Genomic DNA, 17,914 nt, shown 5'->3' on the forward strand with positions numbered 1-17,914 from the left:
TTACCATTTCCTAAAACCCCTTCATTTAAAAGTTCTTCCACCCAGACTCCTTGCTTATACCTTGGTTTGAAAACAGTGACATGCATAGTCTAAACAAACGATTACTCATGTTATGAATTGTATTTTTAATTTTTAAATGTTCATTTCTTCTGCATTCAAAATAGCCCAAGAAAAAGTATTGCTAACAGATTTTGTCTGGGAACCTTTACCAGACCACTCTCTAAGCCATTGCGAAGTGGAAATAAAGGCTAAGTCAACCTGTTAGCTGCAAGGAGGAAGAGTGATAACCTGAAGCATAAGTTCATGGCCCACCCTGTGCATTTCTGCTAACTTCCTGTCCCTTTCACCTTCTTCTGCCGGCTTAGAGCCTTGGTCCTGGATGTCCAAGAGAGTTGTCCCATACCAAGTGTGGAGTCTCTCAACAGCTCTTTTAGTGATATTTGTGATTTCTCATGGAAGCTCACTACTTTCATTTTGCTGGAAAAGTGGTGATGAACAGAATAGTAAACATTCATGGGTTGTCCTCAACTTGGGACAGTATTAGTTATACCTGCAGTTAATTTTTTGAAGCTAATGCGGCAAAAACCTTAGTTACCCAAAGTCCTTAATAGAGTTTTCTCTTCTCTGAGAGATACTATGATTTTAGAATGGGTGTGTAATAAGTCAGTGCTGAGAATTTAGGAAAGAATGACATAATAACTAATGGTTAGTTCTATAGCAGTTTTCACTGGTTTTGAATGATATTAAACTGATGCTAAGGTTAGTTTGATAAAATGCTGAGCTGATTGATTCAGTAATATTGTCGTAATTTTAGACCAGTGTGAAGTGAAGGATAATTAGTTGTGAGGATTTGTTGGGAAATTGAAGAGTGGCCACTGGGTAGTCTGATACTGAGGGGAAGCCCCCTTTTTCTGTCTTGGACTGAGAAACTTGGCTTTTGGGGTTCGCTTTTCCCTAGTCGTGGGTAGCAGTTTATTCACAACTGGGAGAATTCTGCCTTGTCAAGTGGAGCCAGAGGTGAGCAGTGAAGGTGCAGAACTTAGTGTTGTTAACTGATAGCATCATAAAGCAGGGGTCCCCAGCTAAACTGCCTTGGGCAAACTCCATCTACTCCTGAAGGCATGTACATGCCATGTAGTTTCTAGGCAAAGAATGTTTGAAGCTCACCTTAGGGTGTGGATATCCCTATGCCCATCTTTCCATGCAAACCTGTTGCAAAATGGGTGTAAAATCAGTTGGAGGGCAACAAAAAGTTGCTTCTTGATGAATCCTTACTTGCCCTCTAATGGTGTTTTTTTGATATCGACAAGAGGGGATTGACTATACCATAAAAGAACTGAAAGGAATTCCTGAGTGGCCATTGAACCTATGGTCCTACCATGCCTGGAAGAACGGTTGATGCAGAGTCATACTGTATCAGAGAAGGCACCACAGGCAGTTTCTGGTTTAGTGTCTTTTTGTTTTCACCATGTTCATGAGCATGCATTTTGATTTCATTTTTATAAGTGTTCTCTTAAAATCAGTTACTGCCTTATCCACCATTTGTGAACAGTTACTGACCGCATGATCTAAATGGTGAATGTTAGCACAAGAGGCCTTCCCTTCCCATAGTGTGCTTGAGGAAACGTGCAGAACTGAATAGAATGCACACGGAAGTTCTATAGATGGCCAGAACCATGATTTCCAGTTCAGATCTGTACGAGATAATGGGAACTTTCAATGCTAAAGCAAGGAATTTGATTTTATTCTGCAATAGTAAAATGCCATGAAATGCTTGTTATTTTAAAATATGGATAGTGACCTAAAGCCCAGGGCCTTAAATCAGGTTTGTAAATTAAAGAGCTCAGAGATGGAAAGGCTGGGATAGCAGTAGGCTCTTGTCAGAGGAAATGAAAAGTTATGAGAAAAAATAGTCAGGAAAAAGGGTTGGAGAAGATGCCTTCTTTGAGACTTCGCTAGACAGTATCTGTTCTCACTTGTTCAGAGGGCATTGGGAAAGTAGAATTGGTAATTGCCTAGGAGCATTTTTGTTGTTTGCTGTACTTTTCCGTGAGGTTCACTAGGCATGGCCTGTCTCTGGCTGATAGTGAAGTCAGCTCTCTTGTGGTTTGAGTCCAGCTTTAACTGTACCTCTGTCAGGCTTCATTGTCTGTGAGTTGTTTCTCAGTGTATGCATTTTAACCCATTTGGTGCCAAGGCTGGTAATTTGGGATAAATTTTTATAAGGTTTTGTTAGCAGGGCAATCAGACATTTTCAGTAAGTAGAACTGACATTGAAAATTGGATTTATCCAATGCTGAGATGTGAAATGATGAAGAAATCATCTTTTTGGGTTTACATGCCAAAACACTCATAGTGTAGGCACAGAATAAAGTAAATACTGTTTTGGGTGCCTGGTAATCTTTTAATTATGAAATAAACCTTTTGATTTTGATCTTTAATAATGTATAATGCTGATCCAGGAAAACGGCCTCTTTAAAGTTCACATCCTGCTGAGTCCTCCAGATGAAAAGCTTCTACCTATGCCCCGTATTTTTCAAGCTGAATGTTAAAATATGATTATCTCTGTCTCTGTTCCACTGCTGCGTATGAAAGACTGTTCCATTTGGAGTCAGTCCTCAGCCAAGATGGAAATTGTAGCCCAGTGTGAATGATTCCAGTGCCAGAACTTGGATTTGGGAAGTCTTAGCCCATGGACCACAGCCTCAGGCCAGGGGCAGTTAAGGGACTTGTGCTTCCTTTGCCATCTCTTCTGTCCAGACCCGCTCGTGCTTCTGTATGCTGTGGAATGTGGATTCTGATAAGGTTTATCATTTTTGTTCTTTTGTGGCATCTGAAACAGCTTGTACAATGAAGACAGAAACCTGCTTCGAATTAGAGAAAAGGAGAGGCGCAATCAGGAAGTTCACCAAGATAAAGAGGCACTTCCGGAAAAGATTCCCCTTTTTGGAGAGCCCTATAAGGTATTTACTGTAGGCTAGAAGGTGAAAGTCCGATTTATCACAGAATTGAACCCTGTATATGATGAAACTGTTTAACTTTGTTGGAATGAGGGTCCTAGTTGTGAAAATAACTTAAAGAGTGTTTTTGAAAACAAAATATGAAAATTCTTGACTCTTGTAGAATTGCCAAACGTTGTGGCTTTCTTTTGCAACATTTTCCTTGTCTAATCAGTAATGTGTGTCCACCAAAGGCTTCTCAGGAGGGGAACTCAATTAAAACAGAAGTGTGTTTTTCTTAAAGATTTACTTATTTGAAAAAGAGAGATACAAGGGGAGAGGCAGGGTTATTCCATCCCCAGACAGCCACGATGGCCATAATTGGGCCAATCCGAAGCCAGCAGCTTTGTTGGGTTTTCACATGGGTGCAGCAGCCCAAGTTCTAGGGCTTTGCTCACCTGCTTTTTCAGACACATTAGCAGGGAACTGGATTGAAAGTGGAGCTGCCAGAACTTTAGATGGCACTCATATTGAATGCTTGCACCAAAGGCAGTAGCTTAACATGCTACCCTACAGTGCTGACCCCTAGAGCTTTTTCTTTAATGGTTCATGTAAAATAGTTTTTACAATGATTGCTGTCCTTAGATTCTTTTTTCCAGTGTCTAACTCTGCTGTCCTTTCTTTTCTTTGCAGACAGCAAAAGGTGATGAGCTTTCTAGTCGAATACAGAACATGTTAGGAGACTATGAAGAAATGCAGGAATTCCTTAGTAGTAAGTCCCATTCTCAGCACTTGGATGCTTCTCAGAATAGGTTTGAAAAGTTGAAACATCCTTTATTTCTTGACAAGGGGAGCAGCGTTCCATCTAACTCCTTCCACAGTATTGTTCACCACCAGCCCAGTCACACTTCCGCCTCTGGACCACTTCCTGTTGGTAACAGCAGTCACAACCCAAAGATGGCACAGCCAAGAACGGAACCAATGCCAAGCGTCCATGACAGAAGTTTTTGCCTGCTGGAAAATCAGCACCTGATCCGGGATCACCCTGGTCAGGAAGGGTATAGCTCCAGTCATTACAAAAAAGGGGACCATAGGGTTGCTGGAGAACATTGTACTTTGATGATGGCCTCGGCTGCAGGGAGGGAGCTTTCTCCTTTAATCTCTTTGCCTTCCCCAATACCCCCTTTGTCACCTCTACATTCCAACCAGCAGAGTCTTCTCAGGACACAAGGAAGTAGCAAGGTTCATAGTAGTAACAACAGTAAAGGCTACTGCCTGGACAAATCTCCCAAGGACCCAGTGGTGAAAGTCCATGAAAAAGAGACCCCTCAAGACAGCTTGGTGACAGTTGCCAGCATTGGGGCAGCCCCTCCCCAACCACCTTCTCAGACATTTCCACCCACTTCCCTCCCCTCAAAAACCTTTGCCATGCAACAGAAGCCCACAGCTTATGTCCGGCCGATGGATGGTCAAGATCAGGCTCCTAGTGAGTCTCCTGAACTGAAACCACCACCGGAAGACTACCGACAGCAGACCTTTGAAAAAACGGACTTAAAAGTGCCTGCCAAAGTCAAACTCACAAAGCTGAAGATGCCTCTTCAATCAGCTGAGGTGAGTGAAATTTCTCACCTGGGCAAAGACAGTTTGAGACCTAATTGGAAATGCAGGTTTCTGGAGGGTGGAAATGCATATGTCAGTCCCTGACCTTTGGGCATAGAGATTTCTTTGTGATTTTAGGATCTTGCTAACCCATGCAAAACCTAGCTTTGAGTGTGAGTATGATGATACTGAAATGTATTTTGTAGAGATGTTGATAATACCATTTTAATTGAACCATGATTTACAATACTATAAGAATCAGAGATTATAAGAATACAGTTTATGGTTTCTTATTTATAATATTTATTTTAATTTTTAAAAACATTTATTTGTTGGACCCAGTATGGTAGCCTAACAGCTAAAGCCCTCACCTTGCACACACCAGGATACTGGTATGGGTACTGGTTCGTGTCCCAGTGGACCTGCTTCCCATCTGGCTCCCTGCTTGTGGCCTAGGAAAGCAGTCAAGGATGGCCCAAAGCTTTGGGACCCTGTACCCATGTAGAAGATCTGGAGAAAGTTCCTGGCTCCTGGCTTCAGATTGGCTCAGTTCCAACCATTGTGACTGCCTGGGGAGTGAATCAGCAGATGGAAGATCTTGCTCTCTGTCTCTCCTCCTCTCTGTATATCTGACTTTCCATTGAAGAGCAGAGATGTAATGAGGAAGAGAGACAGAGGTCTTCCATCTGTTAGATCAAGCCAAAGCCAGGAGCCAGGTCTCTCCCATGGTGCAGGGTTCCAAGGACTTGAGCCATCTTCTGCTGCTTTCCCAAGCATGTTAGGAGGGAGCTGGATTGGAAGTGGAGCACTTGGGTCTGAAACTAGCATTCATATTGAATGCTGTTATTTCAGGGAGTGGCTTAACAGCTAGACCACAGCACCCCATCCATATGTGTTTTATTTTGTTCCCTTTCTGTGAAAGAGATGGAGAGCTCCCATCTGTTAGTATACTCCCCAGTTGCATGCTACAACTGGAGTTGGTAAGGCCAAAGCCAGGAGGCAAGAACTCAGTCTAGGTCAGCTTTGTGGGCTTTGTTGGTTCTAGCTGTCTGAGTCATTACTTGCTATCTCCCATGGTGAATGTTAATACGAAATGTAAATCCTTAGTGGCACCAGCATTCTCATATGGAACATAGATGTCTTGACCACTGTACCAAAGGCTCACACCTGGATTTTTGCTTTTAAAAATGTGTTTGCCTGCATGTCATACAACCTGGTCAAGGGAGAGAGCATTTCTGTTAGCGGAAAGTGTCAGGCATGTTTTGAGCTGTCTTGTTCGTTAACAAAGTGAAGCAAATTTTTTTTTAAACTAATACGCTCTCACACCCAGTCAGGACTTTCCTGAAAGGTAAATCATGAAAAAGTAGACACAAAACAAATTTTAAAGCAAAGCCTTTTATTTTTGTTACTTTAAAGGATCTGTTCAATGTAAATTATAAGGAATTTTGAAACCAAAAGTCTGTTCCAGTGGTTTTTATTTACCACCCAAAAAAGAAGTGTGGGTGTATGGTGACATCTCATTTGAGAATGAGTTACAGCTATCATACAGAATGTTATTCAACTATGAGATTTTGAAAGTAACAATAATATTTTTTACGTCTAGAAATTCCCTTTTCTGCTCCTTTGAAAAATGGCAGCATTTTGTTGAAACAAGGAGAATCAGAGCTCATGCTGTGGCACTAGAGTTTATAATGCCAGTGACTCCAAATTAAGACTAATCAAACAGGGTGAAATGTTTGAAGTTAATTTTAAAGCTTATCTATTAATATAAAGTCTGTGGTTTCCGCACTTCTATTATATAATGACTCTAATTTACATATCCATCGCTCAGACATTTGAGCAATCTTTACTTTCTCACATAAAGGCAGAAAGTAAAATTCCTTCAGGTTTAAAAAGAAGATGATTGGGGAGCAGCTCTACCTAGAGAGGGAGCAAAGCTTCCAGGGTGAAAATCTACTCCTTTGTGCTAGGAATCACCTTTTAGGTTGCAAGCCATACATTCTGTTGACTATCATATCACTGTGATTTCACAATGTGACTGATTTGGGAGCTGAGAAAGGGAAAGTAAAACGAATGGCTAGAAATGACCAAGGTGGCCAGAATGTATCTCTGCTTTTGAAGTTCAACACAATGAGACATTGAGCCTTTTATGCTTTCCAGGAGGTGTAAAAGGCAGAATAAAGCAAGATGCTCGCTCAAATGGTTACTCGGCCTACCTTATAATTTAGACAGTAAATAACTTAATTTTATTTTTCATCTTTGCTTTATTTCTCATAGTATTGTCAGTTTAGAAAGACCATGATTTTATTCTTAAGAGTAGTAAACAACTGAAAAATTGCCATAGAACTGTTTAAAGACAAACTATCCAGTCTTTGTCTTGACTACCAAATACTCTCCTATATGCTGAAATGCAGGGGTAGAGAATGCCAATGCAGTATTGGTGTCTGCCCTACAAGAAACCTCAGTCTACTAGGGAACAAAGAACTGAGTACAAATATCTCATGTAAGCTGCTTGAGAAAGTTTCAACTTTCAGCTCCTACGGCAGGAAGTCCCCTTCATATACTCTGAATTCACCCCCAGATGAATTTAGCCAGTGGGTTTCCCAGCAGATTTTTCATGAACAACTTGATTTACTGCTTTCTAAAGAGTGAAGGAAGAAAACGTTGAATGGAGATATCTTCCAGGTCTAAAGTCCATAGGTGAGATTTTCAGAGTTCATGGAAAATGCATGTATTGTGAAGAACAGGGCATGGATTTTGAATGTTGTTTTGCATTAATATAAACATTTTCCACGTATTTTTAAATGCCTTCCTGAGACTCTTTTAGGTGGCCTGTGCGTGTTTGTTTTTCAAAGGAGTCAAAACATTTGAAATGAATAAAATCTTCCATAACTTTGGTTTTTGGAGAATGATGTTTTCTTGGCACAGATATGTGTGCTGTCATCAGTGGAGTAGCTGTCCACTTTTCATCTGTGGCCTCTGTCTGCAGTCAGCATTCCTTTTAATATGATGCGTCCCTCCAGTCTCTGCCAGAGTCCTCATGTCAGTGGTATGTGTGGTTCCAGTTGCCAGGGCACTCTGAAGCTGCAGGGCTGGGACAGACGGAGGGTTCTGGGTGGCACATGAGTGGGAGTTAGTAGTCAGAAACTTGTAGGGATGGGGTTGTGTGTCTGAGAAGCTGGGGTATTAGTGCTGTGCGTCTAAGTTTGGGGTTTGAGATAGTTCCTTTAATGTGACAGCATTTTCTGAAGCTTTACACTCAACAAGACTCGTGTTGTTTGTTTGTTTATTTATTTATTTATTTATTTATTTATTTATTTATTTATTATTTTTAAAAATAAATCAAGATTGAATTGAAAACCTCCAATCTTATTATTCTGGTGAATTGAATGACAGTATAGATGAGGAACCAGAAAAGCCAGGGAATCGTCCACTGAGTGTGAGTTTAATTGCAGAACTAGAATCTAAGCCATATCCTGGGTTATTCTTGGCCTTGGGGAAGAAGAGGAAGTTGGCTGTTGGTGGAACTGAGAGAAGGGGGATGGAGGTAGTTAGTGGTTTTCCTTGATTTGCTTAATTGGTCCTAGGCAAGTTGGAGATTTCCTCTTCCTGGCTGCCAAGTTGATGATGGTTGGGTTTCATGGTTTGTTTCGTTAACTCCCTGTGACCTCCTCACTGCTTCCATGCAATGGCATTTGTAAAACAATCAACCCCGGTAGGCTGATCTTCTTGTCTTTTTGGAATTTTTTTTATTCTTAAATTGGATAAATGAGAATTTGTCAAAGTCCTGTCTGTCAGTTCTCATGGGAAATACTTGTCTTTATATTTGTGTTCCTAAAAACTTATCCTTTTTTTTGGAGAGATAAGATATTCTCAGCTAAAATTTAGTGCTTCCTATGAGCCTTAAGGAAAAAGAATTACCAAAAGATCAGTGTACTTGTTTTTCAAATATTTATTTTAAAATAAATATGTATTTATATGAGAGGTAGAATTAGAGGGAGAAACAGAAAGATATTGTCCATTCCCTGGTTCACACCCAAATGGCTACAACAGTTGAGATGGGCTAGGCTGAAACCAGGATCTAGAAGCTTCTCCCAGGTCTCCCTTATGAGTGCAAGGTCCCAAGCTATTGGCCACTGTCATTGCTTTCCCAGATGCATTAGCAGAGTAGGAAGCTGGATCAGAAGTGGAGCAGCCAAATCTCTATCTGGTCACCTGTGTGAGTTGTCAGGTAGCTGCTTAACCCACTACCCATCTACCTTAAAGTGCTGAGACCTGTTTTCCCTGGAAGTATCAGATTTTTATTTTTATTTTATTAATTTATTTGTTCAAATGGGAGATGGCTAGTGGTATGGAAGGACTGAAAGGGGAGGGCCTGGCCTTGGTGACCTCACTTAGAGATTAGATATTACAGTTCGGGTTGCCACATCAGAGACTTGCCAGTTAGAAAGTTGAGACTTCTTTCTATTCTGTTTTGCCTGGAGATGATGACAACAATAAGCCTTGTGGAATGTGGAAAATGTATCAAATTATGTACTAAAGGTAGATAACCAGAATTTTAAAGTAAACACACCCCCTTCATTTTGCAAGCAAATTCTAAGAGTTCTAAGGGACTAAAGTTTCATTTAAGTAAAAGCTAGTGTCAGAGCTGCTTGAGCCTGAATTCCTGATTTTCTGCCCCCAGTGTGTGTGTGTGTGTGACAGCAGTGGTGGCAACATGGAGTTTGTGCCATAACTTTGAAATGAAGACGGTTCCTGAGTGGGTGTTGTGATGCTGTATGTCGGTTAGGCATGCTGCCTGGACACCCATATTCCATATCAGAGTGTGAATTTGAGTACCAGCTACATTGCTTCCCATTTAATTCTTTGGTAATATGCCTTGGAAAGTCAGGTAGATGATGACCTAAATGCTTGGCTCCCAGTCTCCTGTTTGGGAGATCAGGATGGAATTTCTGGCTCCTGGTGTTGGCCTGTCCTTGTCCTGGCTTACGCAGCCATTTTGGGGGGTAAACTAAAGGGATGCAACATCCTTCCTCTCTCATACTTTCTCCCTTCCAGTGGATTGTGTTGAGCCCTGACAGACACTAGGAGCCAGGAAATAAATCCAGGTCCCATGTGATTAGAAGGAAACCCAGTCATGTAGCCCAGCAAGTCTAGAGCAGAGCTGGGAATCAAATCTAGGCACTCCTTTTTTTTTCTTCTTTCTTCTTTTTTCGCTTCCTTCTTTTAAAAAAGATGTGCTTATTTTTTAAAGGCAGATTTTCAGAGAGAGAGGCTGGCTCACTGCCCAACTGACTGCAACAGCAGATGCTGAGGCAGTCTAAAACCAGGAGCTTCTTCCCGTGTCTCCTATACTTGAGCCGTCCTCTGCTGTTTTCTCAGACGCATTAGCAGGCACTTGGACTGGTGCCACAGTGCTGACCTCCAGATACAGGCATTCTTACATGGGACAGGCATCCCAACTGCTACTTAACTTCTAGGACCTGCCACATGACCCCAGTATTTTTAAATTTTTGAATATTCTAATACAATCTTAATATAGCCTTTCAGATCATTTCTCAAAATGACTTATTTTTCTTACTTTTTAAAAAGGATTTGTTCATTTATTTGAAAAGCAGAGTTTTGGTTAGGGGTGGAAGTGGGGTATGCAATTCCATCACCTGGTTCACTTTGAAATGTACGACAGCCGGGCTGAAGCTAGTAACCTGGAAGTATATGTAGGTTGCAAGGACACAAGCACTTGGCTATCTTCACCGGACACTTTAGCATGGACATTAGCAGGGAGCCGGACCAAAAGTGGAGCAGCCAGGACTACTATTGGTGCTAATGTGATGCAGGCATCTCAGGTAGTGACTTAATCCCATTTACCACAATGCAGGCCTCTATAAAAATATTTTTGTTATAGCAACTCTATTACAGGTTGAGCATCCCCAAATAACAAATCCCAAATCCTAAACATTCCAAACACAGATATATGACGAGAAGGAAGTTCCGTGTCTGACTGCGTTTGATGGTTTAGAATCAAAATGCAGGTACACAAAAAGATACCATAGAAAAAACTTCCAATCAGTGTGCTTACATGCTAAACTGAAGTACATGGGTTTGATGCCTGTCTTCTGGGGGCACCCTTGGAGGCAGTAATGATGGCTGTGGTCGTTTGATGGACCCTTGGTACCCACATGGAACTTCTAGATTGAATTCCTGGCTCTTGGCTTTTTTCCCAGTCATTGTAGACATCTGGAGTGTAAACCAGCAGACTTGACTTCTGTCTCTACCTCTTAAATAATACTTTAAAATTACCTTCAAGCTATGTTTATAAGATTTGTGTGAAACAAATGAGTTCAGTGTTTACTCTAAGGTTCCAGCCCTAAGATATTTCATTACATAATATGTGCAAATAGCCCAAATTCCAAAGCACTGCTGGCCCTAAGCACTTTATATTCAACTTGCATAGCAAATGTAGATTTGATTTGATGAGCTTGAGCTTGTTTAACGTGGACAGACCTATATGACCTCAACTCTTTGTGTTAGAAAACTGATGAATAGCAAAACAAGAGGGTTATCATGCAGAATTCCATGATGCTGCTGCTTGCCAAAGCTTGTGCAGGACAGAATGAAGGGTAAGTAACCTGTATTTGTTTAGAGAGTGGCTTTTAGACCTGAAAATAGCTAAATATAGAACATTAAAAATAGTAGCCAGTGACTGATAGATCTTTTAGGACAGAAGCCACTAGCAGCTCAAAGGCTGGATTGGACCTGCAGGATATTTTGTTTCATGTACTTTTTTTTTTTTTTTTTGGACACAGTATCAACTGTAAATTCAGGTTTAAAAAAATAAGATTTTCAGCTTTATCTGAAGCTGCTACCACCTTTTATTTATAGAACCTAGAAATTCCTCACAAAAAAATACTTCAAGCTCTAGAGGAAACAATTGAAATAATGTAGACAGAATATTTTTTGAAAGCTCTAAAATTTTTAGAAATGAGTTAATGCAAAGAAGATGATTTCTGGTAGTAGCCTGAGAGGGAAACAAAATTCAAAGTGCAAAATCATTGTGAGTGGGATTAGTTGGAAATCTTTTTGTTGTGCATCTTCTTTTCTATTCCTTCTTACAGTGCCAGAAGTACATTTGGTACCAGTATAAGAAATCTCTGCTCCTGATTGTTGTTTCCACACTTGAGATGTTTGTGGCTGGTTACTGGATCCCCTCTGGAGTCTGTGCAGTTGGGATTATGCCAAGCTGTAGACATGGCATTCTTCTCGAGTCTTCTCAGACTTTGTATTCTCCAAGGCTTTCAAAGAGCCACCCTGAATCATTTTAAACTCTAGATTAGTTTTGTTTTTATTTCATGCTCTATGATAGTCTTCAGGTACAAAAAAACCCCCAGATTTCTAAGGAGAGCCCTGTTGATGAGTGAGCTAGTGGTTTCAGTTTTTACTGTGTTGCTAGGATAACCAAAACTCATGGGATGCTTATGCAGAATTCCTCCCACAAGAGGATACTGAGTCATGTTAGCATAACAGACGTAGTTTTTGACCTTAGTATTCCTCGTTGCCAAAAGCTATTTGAAAGTTACTAATTTCTAGGACCAACGAATTAGCTTAGCAAGATAATCCTCTGGCAGCAGTGCCAGCATTTAACATGAGCACCAGTTCTAGTCCTGGCTGATTCACTTCGGATCCAGGACCCTGCACCCACCTGGAAGATCTAGAAGAAACTCCTGGTTCATGGCTTTTGATTGCCTCAGCTCGCTGTTTTGGCCATTTGAGGAGTAAATCAGTGGACAGATGCCCTCTTTCGCTCTCTGTCTTGCCTTCTGTCTGTAAATCTGCCTTTCAAATGTAATAAAATAAATATTTAGAAAGTGTCATTAATTTCCAGGGTTAACATTGTTGCATGCTCACATATTCCAGGAACTCTGTATGTAGCTATTTAGGTTCTTTACTTATTAAAATGTCTAGATTGACAATGTTCCTATTGCTTCTTTGCATTTTGACTAAGCTTAAGCATGGACTGATATATTCCTGCACAGAGTTTCAGAGGCCATACTATTAGTTTTCTCTTGCACTTCATTTCATTTTCTATTGAAGCTTGCCCTACTTTGTGTTTGTATTTTCGCCCCTAACCCTGTGGTAATTTGTCAAGTCCATTCTAAGCTCCTTAATCCTGTGGTTGAAGGATTTTGTAGTTTAATGTCTTAATCTAGGGGCTTCAATATTAAGTAATTAGAGGTCCTATTTCTATATCCTGCCTTTAGATAAATCATCTTTGGCTTTTTACTCCATTCTACAAATTCATATTAGGTAAGAATTTGGAGCTTTAAGTTAACTTACATGAATTAGGAATGGATTCTGTGTCATATTTTTTCCAGTCATTCTTCTGGCTTAATTTTTGAAATACTCCAAAGCAAATGATTTGCTGTTACAGCTTATAGAATCCTGTGGTATATACTTTCTCATTCTTCATAACATGTGAATTGTGTAAGATTTTTTTTCTATTAGCAAATATTTTAGCTATTCTTACCAAAATCTTTAGTTTTTTAAAAAGATTTATTTTATTTTATTGGAAAGTCAGATATACAGAGAGGAGAAGAGACAGAGAGGAAGATCTTCTGTCTGATGACTCACTCCCCAAGTGACTGCATCAGCCAGAGCTGAGCCAATCTGAAACCAGGAGCCAGGAGCTTCTTCCAGGTGTCCCACATGGGTGCAGGAAGCTGAATGAGAGGTGGGGCTGTTGGGGTTAGAACCAGTACCCATATGGGATCCCAGTGCGTTCAAGGCAAGGACTTTAGCAGTTAGACCACAACACTAGGTTGCAGATCTTTTTAAGTTTTTTTCAGCAACAATTTCATCATAGAATCACACCAATTTTTCCATTCTAATTTCAATCAGTAGTTTTAACACACACTAGATGGAATGAAGGGAAATACAGATGTATATTAGAATATAGCATGAAATGCCAAGTATCATCAATATGGAAAGGGTAATTTGGAACTCTTATTACTATAATGCTGGCACTGTTCTTTTGTTTGCTTTATAATGGGCACTTTTACATGTGCTTTAAGTACTAACTCATAAATCTCCAGAGTGATCCCACCCTGTGGGAATTATTGTCTTCTAGTTTACTAGAAGTCTGACAGAGCATTCAGGGATCCATTTGCACAAGCTTTTTTCAGTGCCTTAAGTGCTAGTTCTGTAATCCAGACCCAAGGACTCATTAGCTGTTGCAAGTATGTTTGGTTGTCCTTGAAAGAAAGAATTTTACATTTGGTTAGAGTTGACTTGTGAAGCACTTTGGGTCTTTGTGAAAGTACATTTCAGCATGTATGCTTCGGCAAAGGAAGACATTTTGAATAAGATCTGGTGAAGAGTCCAGGAGGTACATCTTGACCTTCAGTACCAGGAGGTTGGGTTCAGAGCAGGGATATGAATCATCATGGTGAGATTGGTCCGTTTTTTAAAAAGACTGTTTGCATTGTTGAGAGGGCTACACACCCATGTGTATCTCCAGTGGGGAGGTTCAAGGAGGAAGGAGGGTGGGACAGATGTTTCAATTTTTTTCCTATGCAGTGGGGAAAGGAAAAAGAGGGGGCTGCCCCTTGCTGCCAAATTGCATCAGCACCTGGGGATAGGGGACAGACCTTTGATGATGCCTGACAGACCCTGAAGTGAGGAAGAGTGTTCTGAGGGTGTTACCTTGAATGGTTTTGATAGTTCTAGACATTATCAACTTCATTGCTCCAGGATTAAGAAAAACTCTCCCAAGGTCTGTTGGCTGACCAAGTCCATGTTAGTGCATCCACAGGAACATGTTGCAAAGCTTAGCCAGGAGAGTGATCCCTCAATTGTTCTGCCTTCTGTCCTCTGAAGAGGCAGTTGATGTCCTCTGCTGGCCTAGATGAGCTGGCTGTCGTGTCCCCTGTGTGCATCTGGACACACTCTCCACTGCACAGGCATCAGCAGCTGAGAAGGCCCAGTCCCAATACATGTACTTTAAGGTCAGACCACATATGTTATAATTTTCCCTGTGGCTGAGGTTTGAGTCCAGCGATCTAGTAGAGGAGTCTGCGAAGAAACCTCATCTGGTGTGACCTCAGATTTGACTCCTGTGTGCACCAATTAGTGTATGGTCAGGTTCTGTCCTACACCTGCACTGGTCAGTGCCCATACTGGTGGATGCAGCTACCTGATCATTTTAGCCCCTCTCCCCATCTCTCATATGAAGTGATGGGTGCTGAGGCCTAGCCTAGCCTAACCTGCCACAGGCCCAGTCTTCATGCACAGCAGTGGGTACCACAATCTGGTTGGGGCAACTCCCAATAATCTTTACTAAGTCCACTCCCAGGCCTGGTTTTGGCATGTGCTGTGGTCTAGCTTGATGTGCCCTGCATCCCATCTGGTTCTTGTGCACACCCATGGGTGTTGCTGCTTACGGTCCCTACCTCCCAACTCCCCAATGTGGTTCACACATAGGCTGATGTGTTCTGTTGCCTTGACCAGCCTTGGCTCTCATGATCATCAGCAGGCAGCCTAGCATTAACTGTCAATTTCTGAAGTTCTTTACTAATTGACTAACTTAGAAGATGATGTTTGTTTCATGGCAGACAGTACAGCATTGTAACTCTGAAAAACCTTAGGAAGGATTTTATACCTTGGCATGTTGCCAGTTTATTCCTCAGTCAGATGGGTTTGTTAGACTGAGTTATCCCTGTGAGGTACCAAGAGCTGTAACTTGTGCATGTTAAGAGTGAGGTAGATGGCAGTAGTGGGAGTAAAGTTGAAATTTAAAGTGGATTATAGAAGGGAGACAGAATGTGGGCAGTGTTCCTGATGAGTATATTGCTAAACCATATGTTGGTGTATCTGGTAGAAATGTAAGGTACATTTAGATGAGGGAGACCCCAGAATTGCAGTGATGATGCTCTAGGCTTATACAAAGCAGAGATGTGTGTTTGTGGTTATAGATTGTGGTTATTGAAATGCCAGAACGTACCCTCACATTAAACTTTCAAAAAATAATGAAATAAACTAAAAAAACTCACCCTCCTCCCCCCTTGTTTTGAGTTTAAAGTAACAAAAATAAGCAATGGAGAGCCTAGGCAAGGAAGGATAACATTTGCTTAGGGATTATCAAAATATTAATTTTGTGTGAGCCAAGGTCCTTCCCACCTGGCCTGCTGGCTTTGGGGAGCTAGACAGGCTTGCTCCCAAACAGCAGCCTTCTGGTGGCTTTGCCTGCCTGTCCTTGGGGTTTCAGTGTGTAAAAAGGTAAATGATTTGAAATATTTTAGTGCCATGTCCCTTTAATTTTTAGCATAGTTACTTATTTGTTTCATTTACAACTGTCACAGAAATATTGTGAATTAGATTAGGCAATTATCATGAGTCCCCACTGAATGTGCCATGGAACTAAGTCTTACAGAAGTTGCTGCTCTGAGTGCCAGTGCTCTCTACTACAGAATATGATTTCTGTGGAATTAAGGACAATTGTCTTACACTTTTATTTAATGGATTGATTCTCTGACTTTTTCTATAGTGTGATCTTCATGTTGGCACCTGGTCATCCGGTGTGAGGTATAACATTTGTTTCAGACCAGAGGGAGGGTAAATCAGGTTTGATCTGGATGGAAGGTAGCTTGCTCTGAGCCCATACATTTTTGCTTCTCTTCAGAGAGAAAGCCAGCAGATGAGAGTTCTTCAGTTCTTGTTGTCTATAATGGTTCCCTGTACCAGTCAATTGACTGCCATCATTGCCCTCTTTGCCTTCAATCTCGGAGATCTGTTTCTTTGCTCTGCACTTTGAATGCCCACCCCTACTTTTTTTTTTTTTTATTACATTTGCTCTCATCATTCACCTATTTCCTAATAATTTAGACTTAAAATTATGGCATTTCCCAGCCTAACCACCAGAATACCATTTTTTTCATTAGAGTAGTCTTAACTCTCGTGACTACTTTCTTTTTCCCTTCCTAGTCACATCTTTGGAAACAGAAGTAGGTAAATTACTCCCTGCCTTTCTCCTGCCCAAACCATTGCCTCCTCTGTCTCCAAAAGACGCCCACAGTCCTCACACCTAATGGATGAATTCAAGGAATGCTCTTGAGACCTCATACTGCCTTTTATCTGTGATAATGACTGTTTATGTTGTTCACTTTCACCTTCAACTCTCTCCTCGTTGATTACCTGGGATTTCTCCTCTTTGGTCCTGTCTTAGCCTCCTGTGGAAGCTGCCTTTCCTGCCTCTTTATTGGGCTCTGTCCTCAGCTGCCTTATTATTATTATTATTACTTGATTTATTTATTCTTCATTAGAAAGACTTACAGAGAGAAAGAGAGACAGAGACAAAGATTTTCTTTGATTTACCCAGTGAAAATGTGATCAAATCATTATCCATTAAGAACTTTCAGGATACCAACCAGCATATCTGACTGCTGCTTTGCAGCCATTCTGCTGACAGTGCCCTCTTTTCCCACTGGCCTTTTTGGGATCATTTTTTTCCTTGTTACTCCTGTCACTCTGGACTGTAGTCTTCACACTTCTCCCAGTATCGTAGTGTCTTTCTTCCTCTAGGCAGTAAACATTTTGAGGGTATAAACCACTTGTGTCTCATTTGTTTGTTCTTTGTGTTTAGCACAAATAGAGAATGAGACTCGGGCAGAATTGTCATATTATGCTAAGATTGAGTCTGTGTTTTTTGATTTGGAGTCTGAAAGATAATCTGAGTGTCTGGCTAAGCAAAAAAAAAAAAAAGATATGGAATTAATTTCCTATTTAGGACACTTGGCTGGCAAACACACTGCATATTCAACATTTTTTAAGGGAAATTGTTTTACCAGTTTGAACCACTCAGTGTTTCGTAATTCGTTTTAGGCTTTCTTACATGTGGATTAAAAAAAATAAGCAGCTTAATTTATTCACAAGGAATTCTTAGTTGAATTCCATCTTTGTAATTGCTAGATTTTTTAGTATTGAGTTTAGAGATTAATCAAATGATTTCATGCACCATAAAACTTGGAAAGGAATAATTTTTATGTATCTGTTTATAAATTTCGGTTCTCTGCATTGAATAAAATACTAGGTTCCCTTTCGTGTATTTTTTTTTAACATGATACATGTGTTAAAATTTCTGGTCATCTTAAAAAGGGTTCTTAGGTATTTTGCCATCGAATTAATCCTTTTTTGGGTGTGAGCCAACCAAGTTGAATGGGTCATTTACTCTTTTGGACTACAAGCATATCGTTAACTGGTATCCTGGTAACTTAAGAATTACTGACCCTGAAAATTCCTGCCTAGCAAACTGAGCTTAATTTTCTCATAAAATTAACGATCTTGCAGTGGAAGTTAAAACAAAGCATTGGGTCCTTTGTCTCTGC

At 40.6% G+C, this 17,914-nt stretch overlaps 1 protein-coding gene across 3 annotated transcripts in view; it reads left to right on the forward strand.

Annotated features, from left to right (window-relative positions):
* The first annotated feature begins 230 nt into the window (after window positions 1–230).
* LOC121166319 (AF4/FMR2 family member 1-like) overlaps window positions 231–17,914 on the forward strand; it is a 92,866-nt gene continuing 75,182 nt past the window's right edge. The window contains exons 1-2 of one of the 3 annotated variants that reach the window (XM_040995459.1): window positions 231–2,963; window positions 3,633–4,550. In XM_040995459.1, coding sequence (XP_040851393.1) covers window positions 3,672–4,550 — 879 coding nt within the window. In that variant the 5' untranslated portion in view covers window positions 231–2,963; window positions 3,633–3,671. The remainder of the gene's footprint in view (window positions 2,964–3,632; window positions 4,551–17,914) is intronic. The other 2 variants (XM_040995458.1, XM_040995460.1) reach the window with 2 other exon arrangements.

This window comes from Ochotona curzoniae, unplaced genomic scaffold (genome assembly GCF_017591425.1).
Source record: "Ochotona curzoniae isolate NIBS_2020 unplaced genomic scaffold, NIBS_Ocur_1.0 patch124, whole genome shotgun sequence".
In the NCBI taxonomy this organism is placed as follows: domain Eukaryota; kingdom Metazoa; phylum Chordata; class Mammalia; order Lagomorpha; family Ochotonidae; genus Ochotona; species Ochotona curzoniae.